This window comes from Cladophialophora psammophila (genome assembly GCF_000585535.1).
Source record: "Cladophialophora psammophila CBS 110553 chromosome Unknown aczJe-supercont1.3, whole genome shotgun sequence".
Lineage (NCBI taxonomy): Eukaryota > Fungi > Ascomycota > Eurotiomycetes > Chaetothyriales > Herpotrichiellaceae > Cladophialophora > Cladophialophora psammophila.
In genome coordinates, this window is record NW_006912924.1 from 1,267,882 (window position 1) to 1,284,423 (window position 16,542).

The 16,542-nt window shown below is 52.6% G+C and overlaps 5 protein-coding genes across 5 annotated transcripts; all 5 read right to left on the reverse strand.

Annotated features, from left to right (window-relative positions):
- Positions 1-166: 166 nt before the first annotated feature.
- A1O5_02642 (eukaryotic translation initiation factor 6) lies at positions 167-1,043 on the reverse strand (the record flags this gene model as incomplete). Its single annotated transcript, XM_007743256.1, has 3 exons — positions 167-591; positions 658-970; positions 1,026-1,043. The coding sequence occupies 3 exons, from the start codon at positions 1,041-1,043 to the stop codon at positions 167-169; spliced, it is 756 nt and encodes a 251-aa protein (XP_007741446.1).
- Positions 1,044-4,047: 3,004 nt separating this feature from the next.
- A1O5_02643 (uncharacterized protein) lies at positions 4,048-7,615 on the reverse strand (the record flags this gene model as incomplete). Its single annotated transcript, XM_007743257.1, has 2 exons — positions 4,048-7,197; positions 7,253-7,615. The coding sequence occupies 2 exons, from the start codon at positions 7,613-7,615 to the stop codon at positions 4,048-4,050; spliced, it is 3,513 nt and encodes a 1,170-aa protein (XP_007741447.1).
- Positions 7,616-8,360: 745 nt separating this feature from the next.
- A1O5_02644 (uncharacterized protein) lies at positions 8,361-9,683 on the reverse strand (the record flags this gene model as incomplete). The annotated part of the gene is made up of 1 exon (XM_007743258.1): positions 8,361-9,683. The coding sequence occupies one exon, from the start codon at positions 9,681-9,683 to the stop codon at positions 8,361-8,363; it is 1,323 nt and encodes a 440-aa protein (XP_007741448.1).
- Positions 9,684-10,499: 816 nt separating this feature from the next.
- On the reverse strand, positions 10,500-13,159 carry A1O5_02645 (uncharacterized protein; the record flags this gene model as incomplete). The annotated part of the gene is made up of 2 exons (XM_007743259.1): positions 10,500-13,060; positions 13,114-13,159. The coding sequence occupies 2 exons, from the start codon at positions 13,157-13,159 to the stop codon at positions 10,500-10,502; spliced, it is 2,607 nt and encodes an 868-aa protein (XP_007741449.1).
- Positions 13,160-13,700: 541 nt separating this feature from the next.
- On the reverse strand, positions 13,701-14,878 carry A1O5_02646 (uncharacterized protein; the record flags this gene model as incomplete). The annotated part of the gene is made up of 3 exons (XM_007743260.1): positions 13,701-14,050; positions 14,253-14,768; positions 14,824-14,878. The coding sequence occupies 3 exons, from the start codon at positions 14,876-14,878 to the stop codon at positions 13,701-13,703; spliced, it is 921 nt and encodes a 306-aa protein (XP_007741450.1).
- Between the last annotated feature and the right edge of the window lie 1,664 nt (positions 14,879-16,542).

Genomic DNA, 16,542 nt, shown 5'->3' on the forward strand with positions numbered 1-16,542 from the left:
CAATCATGCTTTTTTTTTTTCCCCCTGGCCGCCCGGGCGCATCTGGTCCCCTGACCGATGCAGCCAATCTGCCACGGGGACGTATAATTATCCACAAGCCAAGTTGCCGACAGCGTCCATGTCCAATGTCCAAGAGGATATATGCATAGGTTCACAAAGCGGATGCTCAGTAGAAGCTCTCGACAATGCTCTCCTTGTTGGCCTTCATCCTGGCATCCAGCCCACCTGGACCACCCGGAGCCCCCTCGCCGAGTCTGAAGACACTTTCTATGACGCTCAACTCTGTGGCTGTGGTATCCATCCCGGTCACTGCCAGCCAGTCGTTGACGACCATGCCAGCACCGACAACGGGACTTCCTCTGTTGACACTGCCTGCCACGAGGGGCACTTGTAATAAAGAGCTCAATTCGTCTTGGTCTTGAATGCTCGTTTTCGGGTGGACGATGCCGCCCTGGTTTGAGAGGGACATGTAGGAGCCGGTCAGCACGTTGCCGGCGATTGTTTGCCGAAAGACTTCGACCTTGAGGGTATCTGCGATGATTTCTTCGGTTTCTCGTTCGAGGTCCGGATGGACGAGGGCGACTTTGTCATCTGCAAGAACACACGAGGTTAAAAATGGCCCTGAACGGCTACGTCCCGGCAAAGGGCGCCACTCACTGCAACACACGACATTTCCAAGCGCTGATAACCTCTCCTCTATTCTTTCTACCTTGACTGTATCTGGGAGAGTGTTCCGCAGGTGTTGTAGTTCCTGGTCTGTGGTGGAGGTGGGGACCAACAGGCCATGTCGGTTTCCCGAGGTCAAGCGGCCCACGATGCGAGTGCCGGCGATGGTGCAGTGAGCGATGGGAATGAGATCAGCCAGTTCGGACTCGAAGATGGAGTAGAAATTCTCGGAGGCGCCGACTGCGACGAGGCAGTAACTGTTGGTGAGGTTGGCGAAAACGCCGACTTCGTTGGAGTTTTCGAACTGCGCAGAAGAATTAGACACGGACGGTGTCGGGAGAAAGAGACGAGCTCCTTACCTGTGCTCGTACAGCCATGTTTACTCAGGAGCTGTGCTGGGGTTGGGGATTTGCTTTTGAGGGAGGAGAGGTAGGAAGAGATGTGAACGGCGGGGTCGACGAGGATGTACTCGGTACGAGAGGACTGGGTAGGAATGAGTTGTCGGGGGGCGAGTTGAGCTGAAGACTGCTTGAAGGGGCCTGTGTGCTCTCTTATATTTGTTTCGCGTCGAGAGCGTCGACGATGGTTCTGGCTGCGTGATTGCGGCAAAAGGGCAAAGATGCAAAAGGGCCTTTTGGCAAAGCCAAACTCAAGGTGTGAATCATACGGTGGATTATCGAGGGCACATCGCACACAGAAATAATTAAATGTGTAATCGTGCATGCGGCACTGCGCCCCTCGCGTCAACCACTGGCCACCAAAGGCCTCGACGGCGCCACAGACACAGACACCAAGACACCAAGACACATCAAGACGTCGAGGAGTCATCAGGCACTGACCAAGGCATGCCGCCGACATGGCGGCCGTGCTGCCGTGCTTCTCCCAGCTTCCCTTTTCGTCTGCATCGCCACCATCAGGGTTTTTGACTCAGACTTGCTCCTCTTCGTGCCACTTGTTACTGGGACTTGTTACTGGGACTTGTTACTGGTACTTGTACTCTATTATCTTCTCGGGACTAGTCAGCCTGGTCCCGTTCCCCGAGCCGCGATGTACATGTACATACCTACTGGTAGACACGCGCTCAGATTGCATCAATTTGCTATCCGAGACACTCTCGATGGGATTCTCCTCCGAGAGTCAGAGTCTACCGTCCCATGCTTGCTGCATGATGTTCTCTCATCGCCATCATGCCGTGTGCTATCCCAGGCCTTCCTTTGGAATCTCGTCCCTGAGAATCCAGCTATACAATGCGCAGGGTCTTCTCGTCAGAGGCATTCTCCGCCATTCGAAATGAAGCTATAACACAACGCAGCTGACCCGACAGTCCCAATGGCTTTTGCAAGACCGAAGTTGGTTTCGCCTTTGACCGAACACCACGAACATAGCAGAGTGCGGTGTCGTGATCAAGGTCTATTTCCTCCATCATAAAGCCCAGTGTCAACTCGGCTTCCCTGGTCCATTCTCTCCGTCATGACGCTTGCTCAGCCAGAGCCCAACGTCAGCTTGATGTTGACCGAGTTGGAACAAGTTCTCATCCCTTGGAAGTCGTCGTCGCCCTTGTGGTACACCTCATTCCAGTTGCTGTCTCCCGGGGCACAATGGGCGCGGCAGCAACTTGAGAGACTCAGACTGGGATCTTCGGGATCGTCAACTTCCATTTTGAAGCCCTCGTTGGCAAAAGGAGGCGTCTGCAACATTGCTGACGTCGAAATAGGTCTTGCCCTCATCCTGCTCCCAAGCGTACTCGAGCTGGGTGACCAGCGAAGTCGATGCAGAAGGGTCACGAGTGCACATCGTGGCAATGCCGATACCTTGTGGATGGTCGAGAAAGTAGCTCGTCAGGAGCGCACCAGCTGGCTGGCTCCCCCAGTTGACCGACCGACGGTCGGATTGAGGAGGAGTAGGGTCATTGGGCTCATATGCCGCAACAATAGCGCACCACACAGGATACCGACAATCGTGGACCACATCAGCCCGAATGTCAACGAGCTCAGAGTGGCCAAGACCAGAAACACTGACAGAGATGGCGAAGCTCAGACCAGCGGACGACTGCATGTTGACAAAATCCGAAACCCCCAGTTGTCAATCTGCTTATCTCTGGATCTGGTCAGGCTGGATCTCGATGTCCCACTTACAAAACCGATTGGCGTTCGTTAGGACATGCGAGTGCCTCCTGACGCCGCGCAAGCCTGGTGTGGTTGTTGGCGGTAACACAGCGACGGATCCGTATAGCTGTATAGCTGTACTATGTTGATGGCCTTTGCTTTTTCGAGTTATCGATGCTGAAGCAAGCAAGCTCGTCGTTCTTGTTCGTTGACGTTTCTCAATGAAAGAGCAAAAGAGGAACATGTTCGAAAAGCCCCAATTGGCCATATTTATACAATACATCAAGGGTCGGTATTCACTGCTCCAGAGGCCAGCATGACCTCTGGCCGGCACGGGGAGAGCAGAGGTGCTCTCATGTCCAGAACCGGAATGCCAGTCCCAGGCTATACAGTTTACCTTGACTGATAGCCGCTTGTTGCCGTCCTCCGGAAGGAAGAGCGATATATATATATATATACACCGAATGAGTATTCTCCGTCCGCAGAATGGGTTTTATCGCGGAGTCACCGCGCAAGAGCCAGTGAGCAAAGAATAACCGAGCAAAGCAAATGGAGAAAGGTACAAACGGTGAGTACCACGGTGATAGTTCGATCTTAACCTCCTGCCCTGTCCTTGTTTGTCTCTATACGCGCCTCGCCACTCGCGCGATCAGGGAAATGCGATTGTCTTTCACTATCATGTGAGTGAGTGAGGAAGTGACGGACTATCAAGAGAGAACAGGGAATGGGGAGGGAGTCCCTTGCGATCGAGACGCCGGGAGAAGCCCACGCCGCTTAGAGGCTACATACATCATGATACCTGTACAACACTCCACTGGAGGCGAGGCCCTTGGTCGGTCGGTCGGTCATCCAAAACAACAGTCTTCTCCTCTTGCGGGACTCTCGTGTTTAAGTTTTACGGAAATTCACTGATTCTCCTGGTTTCCCTCCTCTCTCTCTCTCTTGCTCTTTGGCTCACTTGTTTATTTCTGGCAGCTTTTGACAAACCCAATCTCGAGCAAAAAGGAGACTCTGCTCTTGATATAGTATCTTTCAGCCATCTAGCTACATGATGGAAATGGTCAATCTAATATTTTCCCTTCTCTCTGATCTGGCAAGACAAAGGCAAGGCAAAAAATGCCGCAACGCTCATGCAACCACGAGGCAAGGAATGCCTGCTATCAAAAACAAACGAGATTTACATGACATATCTCAACTGGTCTCGCTTTTGAGGAGACCTTTCTACAGTCTGATAGCAAACAAATCATAACGTCATCAATGCCCAAAAGTCATCAGCTCATTCTTCACAAATTCCTCTATCCATCGCTGCAAGACTAGCCTCGTACCTGCCTGGACTGTGATCGCCAAACATATCCCTCCCAAACCTCAGCTCGCCGAAGCGCCTCTCCACATCGCGCACCAGTTTGAACTGCACTCTCGTGGCGGGTCTCCCTAGCGCTCGGTAAAGCTTCTCCGTACGATCATCCTTTGAATCGTCGGGTCCAAAGACGGCTTCCCGTGCCACGTCGGGATCCAATCGGTCGAAGACCCGGGTTGTTTCTACCACAAAGACTTCTCCAGGAGGCACCAGTTTATCGTTGATCATCGCTGCGCGAAGCGTTTTCAGTGCCGACCATGCCCATGTGTCTTCCCCGAGACCATCGCCTGCCATGTTCTCCGGCGGAGGCGGTCCTTTCGGGTTGTTGTGGAATGCGGATTTTACAGCACTCTTGAGCCGGCTCCAAACGCGGGTCTTGAGAGCGCCAAGGGCGTCTGTCGTGTCGTGTTTCAGGTGCAATGCAACGGTGCGGAAGTCGTGGAGGATACCTAATGAGAGGCAGGGCACGATATCGGCGTGGTTGACTATGGTAGTAATGAGGCCACGAGTGGCGGCGCGGAGAAGCTCAGACACGCATGCAGGTGTCCCGTAGGCGTAAACGTGGATTGGACGCCCCGCCGGAAGACTGATGGGAGGGACGTACGAGGTAAATGGTCCGTCGGTAGGCTGATGGGTGAGGAGCTTGGGCTTGTTGCCAGTAACGAAGGAGGTCTTGGATTCGTCGAATGATGGTTCTGCGATCAAGATGGCGAGAACGGCAGCAACTGCACCTCCTAGGGAGTGCCCGCAGAGAACGAGACCATATTCGGGATATTGTTCGAGTGTTGCTCTGATTGTAGCCATAATGCGGCTTCCGCTGCCCCCTAGCAGTCGTCTCGCCGATGCATGAATGCCCTTATGGACTTTGTAACGCTGGCCCTGCCAGAGTAAATCATCGTAGTCGCATGTCATGTCTGTCAGAACATCTTCGAAGCCAAGCGTCCCGCGACAGGTCAGGACTACAGCTTTCGAATCGTCATCGATCGAAATGAAATGGATCAATGGCGATATGGCCGAAGGGGACCGGTCAGTATTACCAGTGACGCCTTTTGGGTCGTAGAAGGATGACAGCAGAATTGTGTCGGGAGGTAGGCCTGTGTGACTTGAAAATGAGCTATGCTCGTGGTGGATGTCGAGTGTCATGAGCTCTGTCGATTTGCTGAGCTCATCTTCAGCCGTCTTCAGACCCATGACCCTCAGGAAATTTGAGCCATATGAGGCCGATGCGAATCTTGCAAACCGTCGAATTGTTTTGACAAGATGGCGATCCGGGAAGATACCGGGTACCTTGCCGTTCGTGATCAGAGCTGCCAATATGCTATGGTCCTCATATATTGATTTTCGAGGCACAGGGGTCTTCGGCGCCAAAAGAATGGCCTCGGTCGAATCTTTCGTCGCCATTGAGTACAGACTCGGAACGAAAGACCGAGACCGTCTGTGATGAACTGTGCCAGTGGCTGGGTCGACCCTGGCTTCGGTCTCGTCGAGTGCCAATCCGAGCTCCGATCTCGTTTGCGTCAACCCATTTACAACTCGCGTGCGCGTCCTTGTGAATGTGGGGGAGCCGGGTCGACTATCGTGCGAATGTATCGAATATGTTTCTGTGGTCTGTGATACAATCGAGTCTCTTCTCCTGTCGTGCAGCGCAAAGTAGCTTGTCGATGACTCGGTGGCACGATGTACACTTGGGCTCGTCAAGGGTGTATGACCGTGGCTCAACGAAGCGAAAGTTCTTCTCGGTGTGACATCTTCACGATTTGCCGAAGGCGCTCTAGATCTAGGAGGCTGTACCGTTAGCGATGTAGATGGTTTTCGCTGCTGCGGTGGAGCCTTTTGGAGGTCCTTTACTACTGCTGACGACTGGCTGGGGCTCAGCGTCTTCAGCGCTTTCTTGATAACGCCACCTCTATCATTCTTAGCGGCTGGAGGCGATTTGTCCTTTTTACCTTTGACAAGCGGGATTCGACTGGTGCCGCTTGTGTTGGGCGAGGACTTGCTTGAACTAAGGACAGGCCGGCGGCTCTTTTTTTGATTGGCAATAGGTCCCAGAAGCTTTGGAGGAGAAGAAGGAGGTGGGGATGATGATTCGATTGCCGACTCATCACGGTCAGAGTTGGAGATGGTGCCGTTTTCTATCTGTATTGGTTCATCCACGATTGAGATTCGTTTTGAAGCAGTCTTCATCATGAGCAGATCGTCGGTGTCAGGGTGATCCGGAGCCAATCCGTCACGGCCTGTCAGTCGCAGTTGCTCGGTTGAGGATGGCTTCTCTCTGCTGCTCGATCTCTTCAAAGCTGTCCGAAATATGACGGTTTGATGTGGTGCTCCTTGCGTGCCGCTGGACGAACTTTCATGATTCAACCTTTCTGCGACCATAACAGTCCCCGGCGGTGGGTCAATATGAGCTGTCTCAGTATCGTAGATGTCGACTCTGATCGTCTTGGCGGTGATGGTCTCTGAGGTGATGATGGCTCGAGCTCCAGAGGGTATTTGGCTCATGATCCGTTCACGGATTTCTTCGTCGGTCAGCTTGGGTTGGTTGTCGGCTGACAGCGTAACTGCTTGCGCATCAAACATCGTGCCCCTTTCCAAGGCCTCAAAGTCATCGTCGCAGTCTGGAGAAGTGAATGTCATGGGCGGCCCGCCTGCATTGGCGTGTATGCTGATCAGGCCTTTCTTCCTTGTGCCAACGACGTCAGCTCGGAAACCCTTGTCGTCAATGACAGCGTCCCAAATTGTTTCTTCACCGCCGGCATCCCGAAAGTCCAGTTCGGTCTTGCGGCGCCCCCACCTCTGGAGCATCACGAATCCGATAGTGGCAATGATGAGATCCAGGTATGTGACCACCTCGCCAGTTCCACCCACCTCGGGCTTGTTGAGTTCATCTCGGATCAGCGTGATGATGGCGGCGACGGCACGGGAGGATTCAGTAGAGCCGAGGATGGCATTGAGGGTAGCCAATCCTTGGATGGATAGACCGGATATGGAGTTCATGAACGCTTCCGTGAGGTGGAAGCCCGTCGAGGCGACAAACGAAGTTGTAGAGATGGTCGAATGCAGTGCAGAGATCTGTAACAACCCGTTAATTCAAGGTCCTTCGATCCTTCTGATTCCTCAGACGCACACTTCTCTCCAACAGATTCTCGGCTTCCGCTCGTCCCAGTTCTCCATTGCTTCGCGAAGACACATCCCGCCCTGCTGCGATCAGGATAGACTCCAGTGCACTGCGACTGACAGCCAGCGTTTTGAGCGTAGCTTCCCTGCCAGCGTAGAGTCCCCATCCCCCGACTTTTGTTGCACCACGAACGTAGAAGGAAGTGAGGCCGGCGACACCGCTCACGATGGCAGCGGCAGGCGCAGGCAGAAGTGTCCGTCCTTGTTGCGGCTGTGCCAGGATAATTTCCTTTGGGGCATCGTCATCTGAGTCCCCAACAGATTTTTCACTCTCGGAGGCAGATGCATTCTCTTTATTCGAGCTCCAAAGCATCGCGCAGGACAACCGGAGCGACAGGCCGAGAAGGCGGTGTGAAGGAGGGAACGGCTGATGGCTTCACGTCGTGCTCCATGAAGGGTTGAGGGTAAAGTCAAACTCAGTCAGAGGGAGAAGGACGCGGCCAGGAGCAGGGAACCAGGCAGCATGGAAGGGGATGGGAGGCAAGGAGGATGCAGGTACGCGTTCGGGTTCCTGGCATTAAAGGCGGGCATTTGCCAATGATGGAAATGATGTGGTGGGCTCGGTAGGTGTGGATTGGGATGGTGGGCAGTGGATGGTGAGATGGACAGCGGCACCGCATTGTTCGCTATGACGTTCCTCTCACATGTGAAATTCTTGCTTCCTCTGCCAACGCATCATATCGAGGCTACAAGCTCTTCTCTAGCAAATTCTGACCACGTTCTTCCAGACGATTGGAGTTCCGGATGGAGCGACAGCCTATCTGAGATGGAGCTCCGTCGGCAATGGCGTCGATACCCCTGTCAACAGGCGGGCCATCTTTTCACATGCTTGTAAACAATAAGACGACGAAACACGACTGATTGCAGATATACAATATCAATTTCATTCGCCCATCTACCGGGCGAGCTCCTGAGGAGCGAGACCTTCCTAATGATGCTATCCAAAACGAGCGCCATGCTTAAACTGCCATTCTGAATAATAATGACAATAATAATATGTTCAAAGGTCACCCCAGGTCCATCATGACCACATCACCTCCATTGTCCAAGAGGGTTTCCTAAACGCCAGGTATAAACTTCTCCGCCGGGATGGCGCCTTGCGCTTTGAGCTCCATGAAGTTTTTCATGGCTAAAGCGTAGTTCCAGTTGTTGGCCGCCAGGCACTCCTCCACGGCGGCCAGCCGCAGTTTCGTCTCGAAACTAAACTGTAGGCCCATCTTCTCGCGCTCAAGTATTTCCGCAGGCTTGTCTGCTTGGGGAACGCCGAATAAAGAGTCTGCCGGTATTTCGGGGTGCTGAGGACGGGCGGCCGGTACCGGTACCACCTGGGACGGTGCTTGGAAGGGCGGCTGCTGCACACTTGGGGTTGTCGACCGATTGCCGACGGGGAGGTTGTTGAACAATTTAAGCTTGGGATACCACTGCTGTAGTGTCGATAATGTGTCCGGGAGTTCGTTGACGGGATTGCCCTGCAGGATCAAATGCTCCAGGTCTCGGAATTGATTTTTCCAAAACTTCAACGAATCCATGTTTGCGAGTTTATTGTGCCCGAGGTCGAGATTTCGGAGGCGCGGAAATGTTCTCGACAGGGACATGATCTGTTCGACAGATTCAAACCCGTTATCGCTCAGTGTAATGCTCTGGACCGACTCGTCACGTTTGCTGGGGGTCTCGAAAATTTTGGTTTTGCAGATGGTAAAGATGGCCTCGAAGACTTTGGCTGGATCTGAGCCGACTATGCCGGGAATTTGTAGGAGTTCTTCGTCGGAACCGAGGGCGTTGAGACTTAGGAGTTTGAGGGAAGGGTCGTAGCGTCTGCGTAGGACGGAGATCATGGTATTTTCCACTTCGTTTGTAAGCGAATCATTTTTGGTGTCTTGCGCACCGAAACGAGGAGTTCGAGGTTGGTTGTATTGAGCGATTCCGCCTCCTCGAGGCCCGATGAGCGGCTGGTGGTGACGACCATGTGGTGTTGTGCCATTCTGGCCAAAAGCGCCTCTAGATGGTTGAGATTGCTGAGATGAGGGTTGATGACTTTGAGACCGGTCATGTGGTTGATTTTGCTGAAATCGATTGGGTGGAGGTCTCGAGTCTTCGACGGTGAGAGTGCTGCCAGCCCACTGGAAATTGTTTAAATGGTAAAATCGATCTTTGTCGTTTTCATAGACGGTGATAATGAGGACATTGTTGGCGCGACCGACGACTTTACTTGACAATATTTGGCGATCCCCAGATTTCTTGCGGAGAAATACCAACAGCGAGGCGACGCCCTGGTCGGGTGTGGATGCTAGTTTTGAACTTGTCCATCCCTTGACGGCTAGGTCGCGCGTAGCTGCAGATTGAATGCCTTGTGACGAATCGCCGGTTCTACCGAATGCCATTATGACCGCCCTGACCCGAGACGACTAAGTGGACGAGTATTAAGAGGTTGTATCTGTAGGAGATGCCTCAAATGGCGTAGATAGTCCGTGTCTCAACAGTCGAACTGAAAGATTTAGTCTCGTAGCGTGACAAAGAGCTAAACGAGTGAGTGAGCCGATGGTGCGCGTGAGTCGAGACCTTTCAGCAACTACTCGAGGCTGTCTCGGCAAGAGCAATTCCTCAACGAATGTCTACAAGGCTGTGTCTGCTCATGTAGATGGCTGCTTTGGGTGGATTGTGGCTTTGTAGATCGGCAGGTGGCGGCTTATTTGACAAGGGTATTTCTAAGAGACGGGTTAAAATGGTGAATGTCGGAAGAAATTGAAGAGTCCCAGTGAGATCGAGTGCGTGAACGTGTCAAAGAGACAAAGAAAATGTGATGAGATATATCGATTAACAAAGTGCAAGAAAGCGCTGGCACCGTTGCTGTAGAGGAACAAGGAACTTTTTGTAGGGCAAAAGACTCGAGCAAAAGGCTGCCAGATCCATCAGCCCAGGTCAGGCAGCACCACGTGATATTCCGCTAGTCTTAATCAGGAAAGGTCGCCAACCGCAGCTTGGCAGACGCCTTTTGTTGGCTGCTGTCCTCATTGGCCTCACAGCCGCTCATTATGCCGCTTTTCATAAAGGAGAATCAATGGATCGACGTGTCGAGCCATGTTCCACGCCAACAATGACCCCATTCACGTTGATCACACAAAGGATATGCAGTTATAAACCCATTGGAACCCGTCAACTAACTTTTCCATCCATGTTGGTGCTTGGTAGCGGGTACCCTACCGGCTGCTTGACCGATCTTCAGGAGGGGCAGGGCTCGTGGTTTTACTACTTCCAAATCGACCTATACCCCCGAACCCGCCCAGATCCCGTTTGAAGAACTTTCCTATGTTTTTCAAATTCTCATTCAACTTCGCCCCAGCCTCTGCGCTGGAGAAAACTCCATCACCTGTAGCATGCGCGCCTGTTGAAGAACCACTAGGCGGGGGACTTGCTGCTCCCTCTCGCGGCGTTCCCAGACTGGGACTGCTGAATCGATCAATAATCGCGTTTCCCAGTCCAGAGGCATCAAACTTCATGTTCGATGAGATGTTTGCCGTACTCAGCGACGCTGCAGCCGAATTTCCTAACGCAGAAAGATTGTGGAGAGCAGCTGCTGGCGTTACTGAAGTCCCGGTGGACGATGCGGACGCAGACAGATTCAACGGTGTGAGCAAGGGCGACTTCTCCACCAATGAATCCTTGTACCTTGGGCTGAACTTGTGCATTTGGAATAATTCAACCAGGTGATTTTGTTCTGACTTTCCGCGGATCCCTTTCAATTCGAGGATCTTGCGGAAGTTAACTTCTGACAGGTCTGCGATGTGGATCAGGTATGCTTGGACGAGCGCCTCCGGTGGCGACGGCCGGACTTGCAGAGTCTTCAGCAGCGGCTCAATCTTGCCAAAGGCAGCAGTGACACGTTTGAGGAAGACTGGCGGTGGAGTTCCTGGAAGTATCTGGCTCAGGGTGTTCTTGAGATCGTGAGTGTCGAGCAACATCTGCTCGGCGCCGCCCTCAGAGATTGGCTTGCACTGAGCAATATTGGCAATATACGTTGATGCGAAAAGCTCAACGAGATTGTCCGCGAAGGCTCGCGCGTACTGCTGTTTATGAAGCATACCCAAGATCTCATTGGAGCGGTCTCTGATCCGATTCTCCAACCCCTTGATATACGGGCTTTGGTGTTCGCCGATTTCAATCTTTGACCAGGACGTATTGCGCATCTCGCGCCAGCTGGGTTCCAGGTCGACCTCCACACGACGCACCAAACCTCGGACTGCTGCGCTGGCTATCCCCATGAAGGCATCTGCTTGGCTTTGCAAGTCGACCTTGTCCTTCAGCGCTTCATCTATGCGACTTTTGATCTTCTCTTCCAGAGAATTTGATGTCTGGAAACAGTAATCCGCCGTGTTGAGAACTAAGATAACGTCTTCGACTGTCGGTATTCGAGAGGGTGTGCCGCCCGTTGGCTTCTCGGAAATATAGAACAGCAGGACCTGCTGAGCGTATTGGTCAAGATAGCGGCCGAACACCTTGGACAAATCGAGTAAAGGCTGTCCTGTGGAAAGCTTCGCACATTGCGCAAGGGAGTGTCGATAGAAGTTGAACAACTCAGTCGACGAAGCAATGACCTGTTGCGAGGAGAACTCCTCGTCTGAAAGTTTGGTCGGTCGCTGCCTATATTGCGGTATCAAGTTCGCGAGTTCCTTATCCTGTGCTTCCACCCACAGACTCAGATACGGCTCAAAAGCGTCCGAGATGGGCTGGCCGAAAACTGGAGTGTCACTGGCTGATGCCATTGTATCGATTGATGTCCTTGACGTTTGATTGAATCTTCTTTCCAGGCCGTGCTCAAATTCCAGAGTTTGTTGCAAACATGATAATAACAGCTTGACATCGATCGTCTGTCCGTTGCGGGTGGTTCGTGATAAGATGGTTTTATAGTCTTCCCGCGTTCCTTCGGCAAAGACGTTGGCGAGAATCTCGTTGACTCGCCAGTGCGAAGGGAAGATCGCGGCATGTTCCTCGTCGTATATCTTCAGCGTCTTCTTGAACCATGCGTACCTGCGATCAATGTTGTCCAGCGACCCGGCCTCTTGATCCCCCTTGAAGATATGCCGATACTGCCGCAGCTGCGTATTGCAATACCAGGTGGTCAGCCTTGACCGGGCGGAATCGCCGAGCGCATCGACGACCAGACACGCCTCATGGAGCAAGCCTCGTTTCTGGGCCACTTCTTCTTTGGTGAAGGTAATCTCAAAGTCCTCGCACACCTGTTCAAGCAACTCCCTTTGTATACCTGCTACATTCCTGCTCAGCGTCGCGATCTGGTCGATCGACCGGTAGGATTTGAAATGCGCCATGAGCTGGATCACCGCTTGCAGGAGTTGCGCGCATTCTCTGTATTGCCTCGTCTTGCTCATGGCTCGTAGCTGTTCATAGGCCGTCGTCAACATCTGAAGTCTCTTCAATGCGGTCATCGAAAGCGTGAGGTTCTTCTTTGTGTTGTCCAACTGCTTGATATCCGCCGTCATCTCGGTGATGTTCCGTTCCGTCCGCAATGCTCGCTCCCGTACGCTCTCGATGCGTTGGAAGAGTTCCGCCAGCTCGGCCTTTGAAGCTTCCATGCGCTGGAGGCATTCCGCATTCGACCGAATCCGCTCGTCTTCGAGAGCCTCAATCTCGTCGTCGAGGTCATCTTGGTACGCTTGGAGGATTTCGAAGGTCTGGCTGACAGATGACAGGGTGGAAGGGTGTGAGAATATCCGATTGAGGTGTTCTATAGGGTCATAATCGTCTCCCGGCAGTCAGCACAAGCAAGGACCATCTGGCCACCGAAGTTATGGTTACCTGAATCTAGCAAATCCACCTCTTGCTGAACGCCATTGACAGGCATATGGGCTGCGAGAACACGGGCTGGGACTACGCAAGTTGTTCGCCTGGCTGGCGATCTTGCGCATGCCTTGGACAAAATCAAGAAGTCGGGGCGAACAAGGCTATAGCGAAAAGACAGGCACCCGAAGTGCGAGGTATAGAAATGGGCGTCTACGTCGAAGGTCGCTTCTGGTCGCATGTGGAAATGCCACATTTGACGCCTCGAACGCGTTGCTGGATTTAACCGGAGTTTGCCCGCCGTCTTTTGAAATGATGGATTTTTCTTTGACTTACCGAGAGACTGCTCTACCCTTGCTCTACCCTCGCTCTACCCTCGATGTTGCTGTTTCTTTTCCCTTTTGTCTACTTGGTACTCTAACATTTCAACACGGTTCTTTCCTATACGTTCTAAGGAGTGCTACGTATTCGCTCAGGCCTTTGCATACACTTCTCTACTGTGTCTAGTAGCTAACAGAGGTGGAAGAAGTAAGAGGACGGCCGGAAGAAGCTATCTTCTACTGAATCGGAACCATTATGTCGACTGCAGAGGGCGCCTGTTACTCTCACAGCATGTTGTCGCCCCGTTCCCTCTGGATTTTCCAATGCTCTCTCAAGTGATCGCCTGCCCAGCCTCCAGCCTCATCATCTCCCATATCAAAGTAACCTTCTGGCCAAATACCCCAAGCTACACCGCCGACACTTGGGTCAGTGGCGGATCTAACCATGGCATCGACTACATGATCGATGCTTGCCCACGTCATCCCGTGACCTGGCATCACGCCTCTCGATGCTAATACCGGTAACGCAGACTGGACGAGAGGGGTGTTGATCCAGTAGGGTGCAAGCAGATTAACGCGGACATTAAGCGCAGCGGTTGTGTGCCGGAGCCCTCGGAAAAGACCTCGGACGGCAACTAATAGCCTGAGTTAGTCTGAAACTTCTCATGTGGTTTGAGGAATGAGTTCTGGCCCTATAGCAGATCATAGAGGGCTGCTGATCCGAAGAATCTTGTCATCTCATGGACCAGCCGGGTAAGTGACGACCACCTGCTGATGCGCCAATCATCCAATCTCACAGGACCGTGCTTGCTCGTTGCAAAGAAGGCGTATACTCACACTTTGAAGCATTGTAATCCGAAGAACTCGGCATGTCGGCATAAGCTGCCAAAGAAGCAGTCATGATTATTGACTTGTGCTGTGCACTTGTTGGGTCGACTTCCGAAGGCAGACGCATATAGTGCAGCGCCAACCAGCAATTGTCGTATACCCCCAAGAAATTCACAGCCGCCGCTTTTCGCGTTGGACGCGTTGGGACAACTTCGGGGTCCAAGGAAGGCTCAGGTGCTGCAAGGACTTGATCTGTGAGGCTACCCCTGTCGCCCCCTATACCGGCGTTCAAGACAGCGACGTGCAAGGACTTGCTCGGGCCGAAAGAGGCAGCGTGTTTGAACGCAGCCACGCTTGATTCCCAGTCGGTCGTGTCACAGTGGACGAAGGAGACATGGCAGCCTTTGGCGTTTAGGTCGGCGGCAGCCTTGTTCCCAGCAGCATCTTGAACGTCTGCGATGGTCACGTAGGCTCCTCCTTCTGCAAAGCGTGTGACGGCTGCAAGCCCAATGCCTGAAGCACCCCCTTGTTGCTTTCTGTCAGCCGTTTGATGATTTGAAACACATGGAAGCAGCAGTACCTGTGACAATGATCGACTTGTCTTTCAGCCCGGATGCATCTAAATGCCCATTCATGGTGGCGGGATCCTGGCTATGGTACGGAACTGCTCTTAACGTGGATTGCAACTCTGGTCGAGTTGGTCGAGTTGTCAAGCTCAATGAAGCGGGTTCTATATTCTCCCCCGCCAAAAGTCTCGGCTGTCAGCAAAAGCTGCTTTGCGTTCGCAAGGTATTGCTTCGTCCGAGTATGTCTGCCTGCTACTTCGACAATAGACAAACCGATGTTCGTACTTATAGAAATGGTTTAGCGTGCCCATGGAGTGAGATGGACCTCGCTTCCTTGAATGCATGGGGGGAATCTTCCCTCCACTACTCGCCGGTTGTTCGGCTGGACCTAGGCAACTCGAGGTGATAGTCAAGCCTTGGGGCGGGGTCATCGGCCGAAAATGTACCATAAGGTTCATTGTCCTCCATGCAATATTCAATACACTACGTCGTTGCTCTACATAACGCACCGAGGCCGAGTCAGAATACGACCCTTGCCAGGACCTTCCGTGCAAGCTCCAAATCGCTTCAGGTTTGTAGCGGCCCCTTTCTTGGATGTAGTGAGAAGACCAGGACCGGGGTAAACCGCTGCGGGCCTTGTCCCGCGATCCCAAGCAGCGAAAGCGCTATGTTGAATACATATGCAATCCCGAGCGCCGGCCCTTCTTGCGGTCGACCAAGAGATGAGGGTCATCTTCTCGTCTCGAGCACACCAGCCTAAATCAGCGACGACTTTCCTACCGCCATCGTATCCTCAGACAAGTCTTCCTTCCCTGACGACGGGATCTAGCTAAAGCGCAGGCATAGGCATTGACTAGTTTTCTTGGGATGGTTCTAGGCACTCCGTACCGTAAGCTCGCTGATGGTGATCCACAGAGCTCAGAGGGCCTCTCTGCTCGGGATGACTGGGTTGACGTATGTAGACACCACCTCTGCCAACAGAGACGCCTAGCCTGAAATCTTTCTTAGGGGACGGCTAGCGCATGCTCTGATTCCCTCAACACCACCGCGGAGCGACATTCTCAAGCAAATACGGATGCAAGAAGTGTAGTAATTACCATCAAGAAGACAACCAGTTCAGAATACTAGATACCTCGTACTAACGGCACACCGAACCTATGGTGTTGACACAGGCCGAAACAGGCTAGATCCCCTAGACACATGGCTCCTTTCCCGAACAGGTAAGGCGCATTTGTCCAACAGCAAAAGCTCAAAAACTTTCGATAATCAAAATAAATTCCCTTCGTACTAAGCACAGAACACCGGTTGCACTGACTATGGACTACCACTTCATATCAACTTTGCCCGTCTCATCCTTGAGCAGACCCAGCCCTCCCGCATCTCCCGTGATGAAACGAATACGAAGGCTTCAGGACCTGTGCTTGCTAACATAAATATTTCACCAGTACATCCCCAAGCCGTCGTCATCGATGAGGTACGTTCCCAGGGTTCTTTCAGCTCTACACATGTATTTCTCTCCCTCCCATTCCTCCCAAACATGATGACCACAAGAAACCTTCACGGCATTAGGAAGAGCCGGAAAAGGACGGTGCAGGAAAACAACCCCCCCCCCCCCCCCTGCGCATCGTCAAATGCGGTCCTTTTGGGGATCGGGGGTCTTGCCAGCGTCGGTGCTTAGAACTGGGTTCTTCTGAAACACAAAAAGGGAGAAAGAGGAAAGGGGAATATTAAAA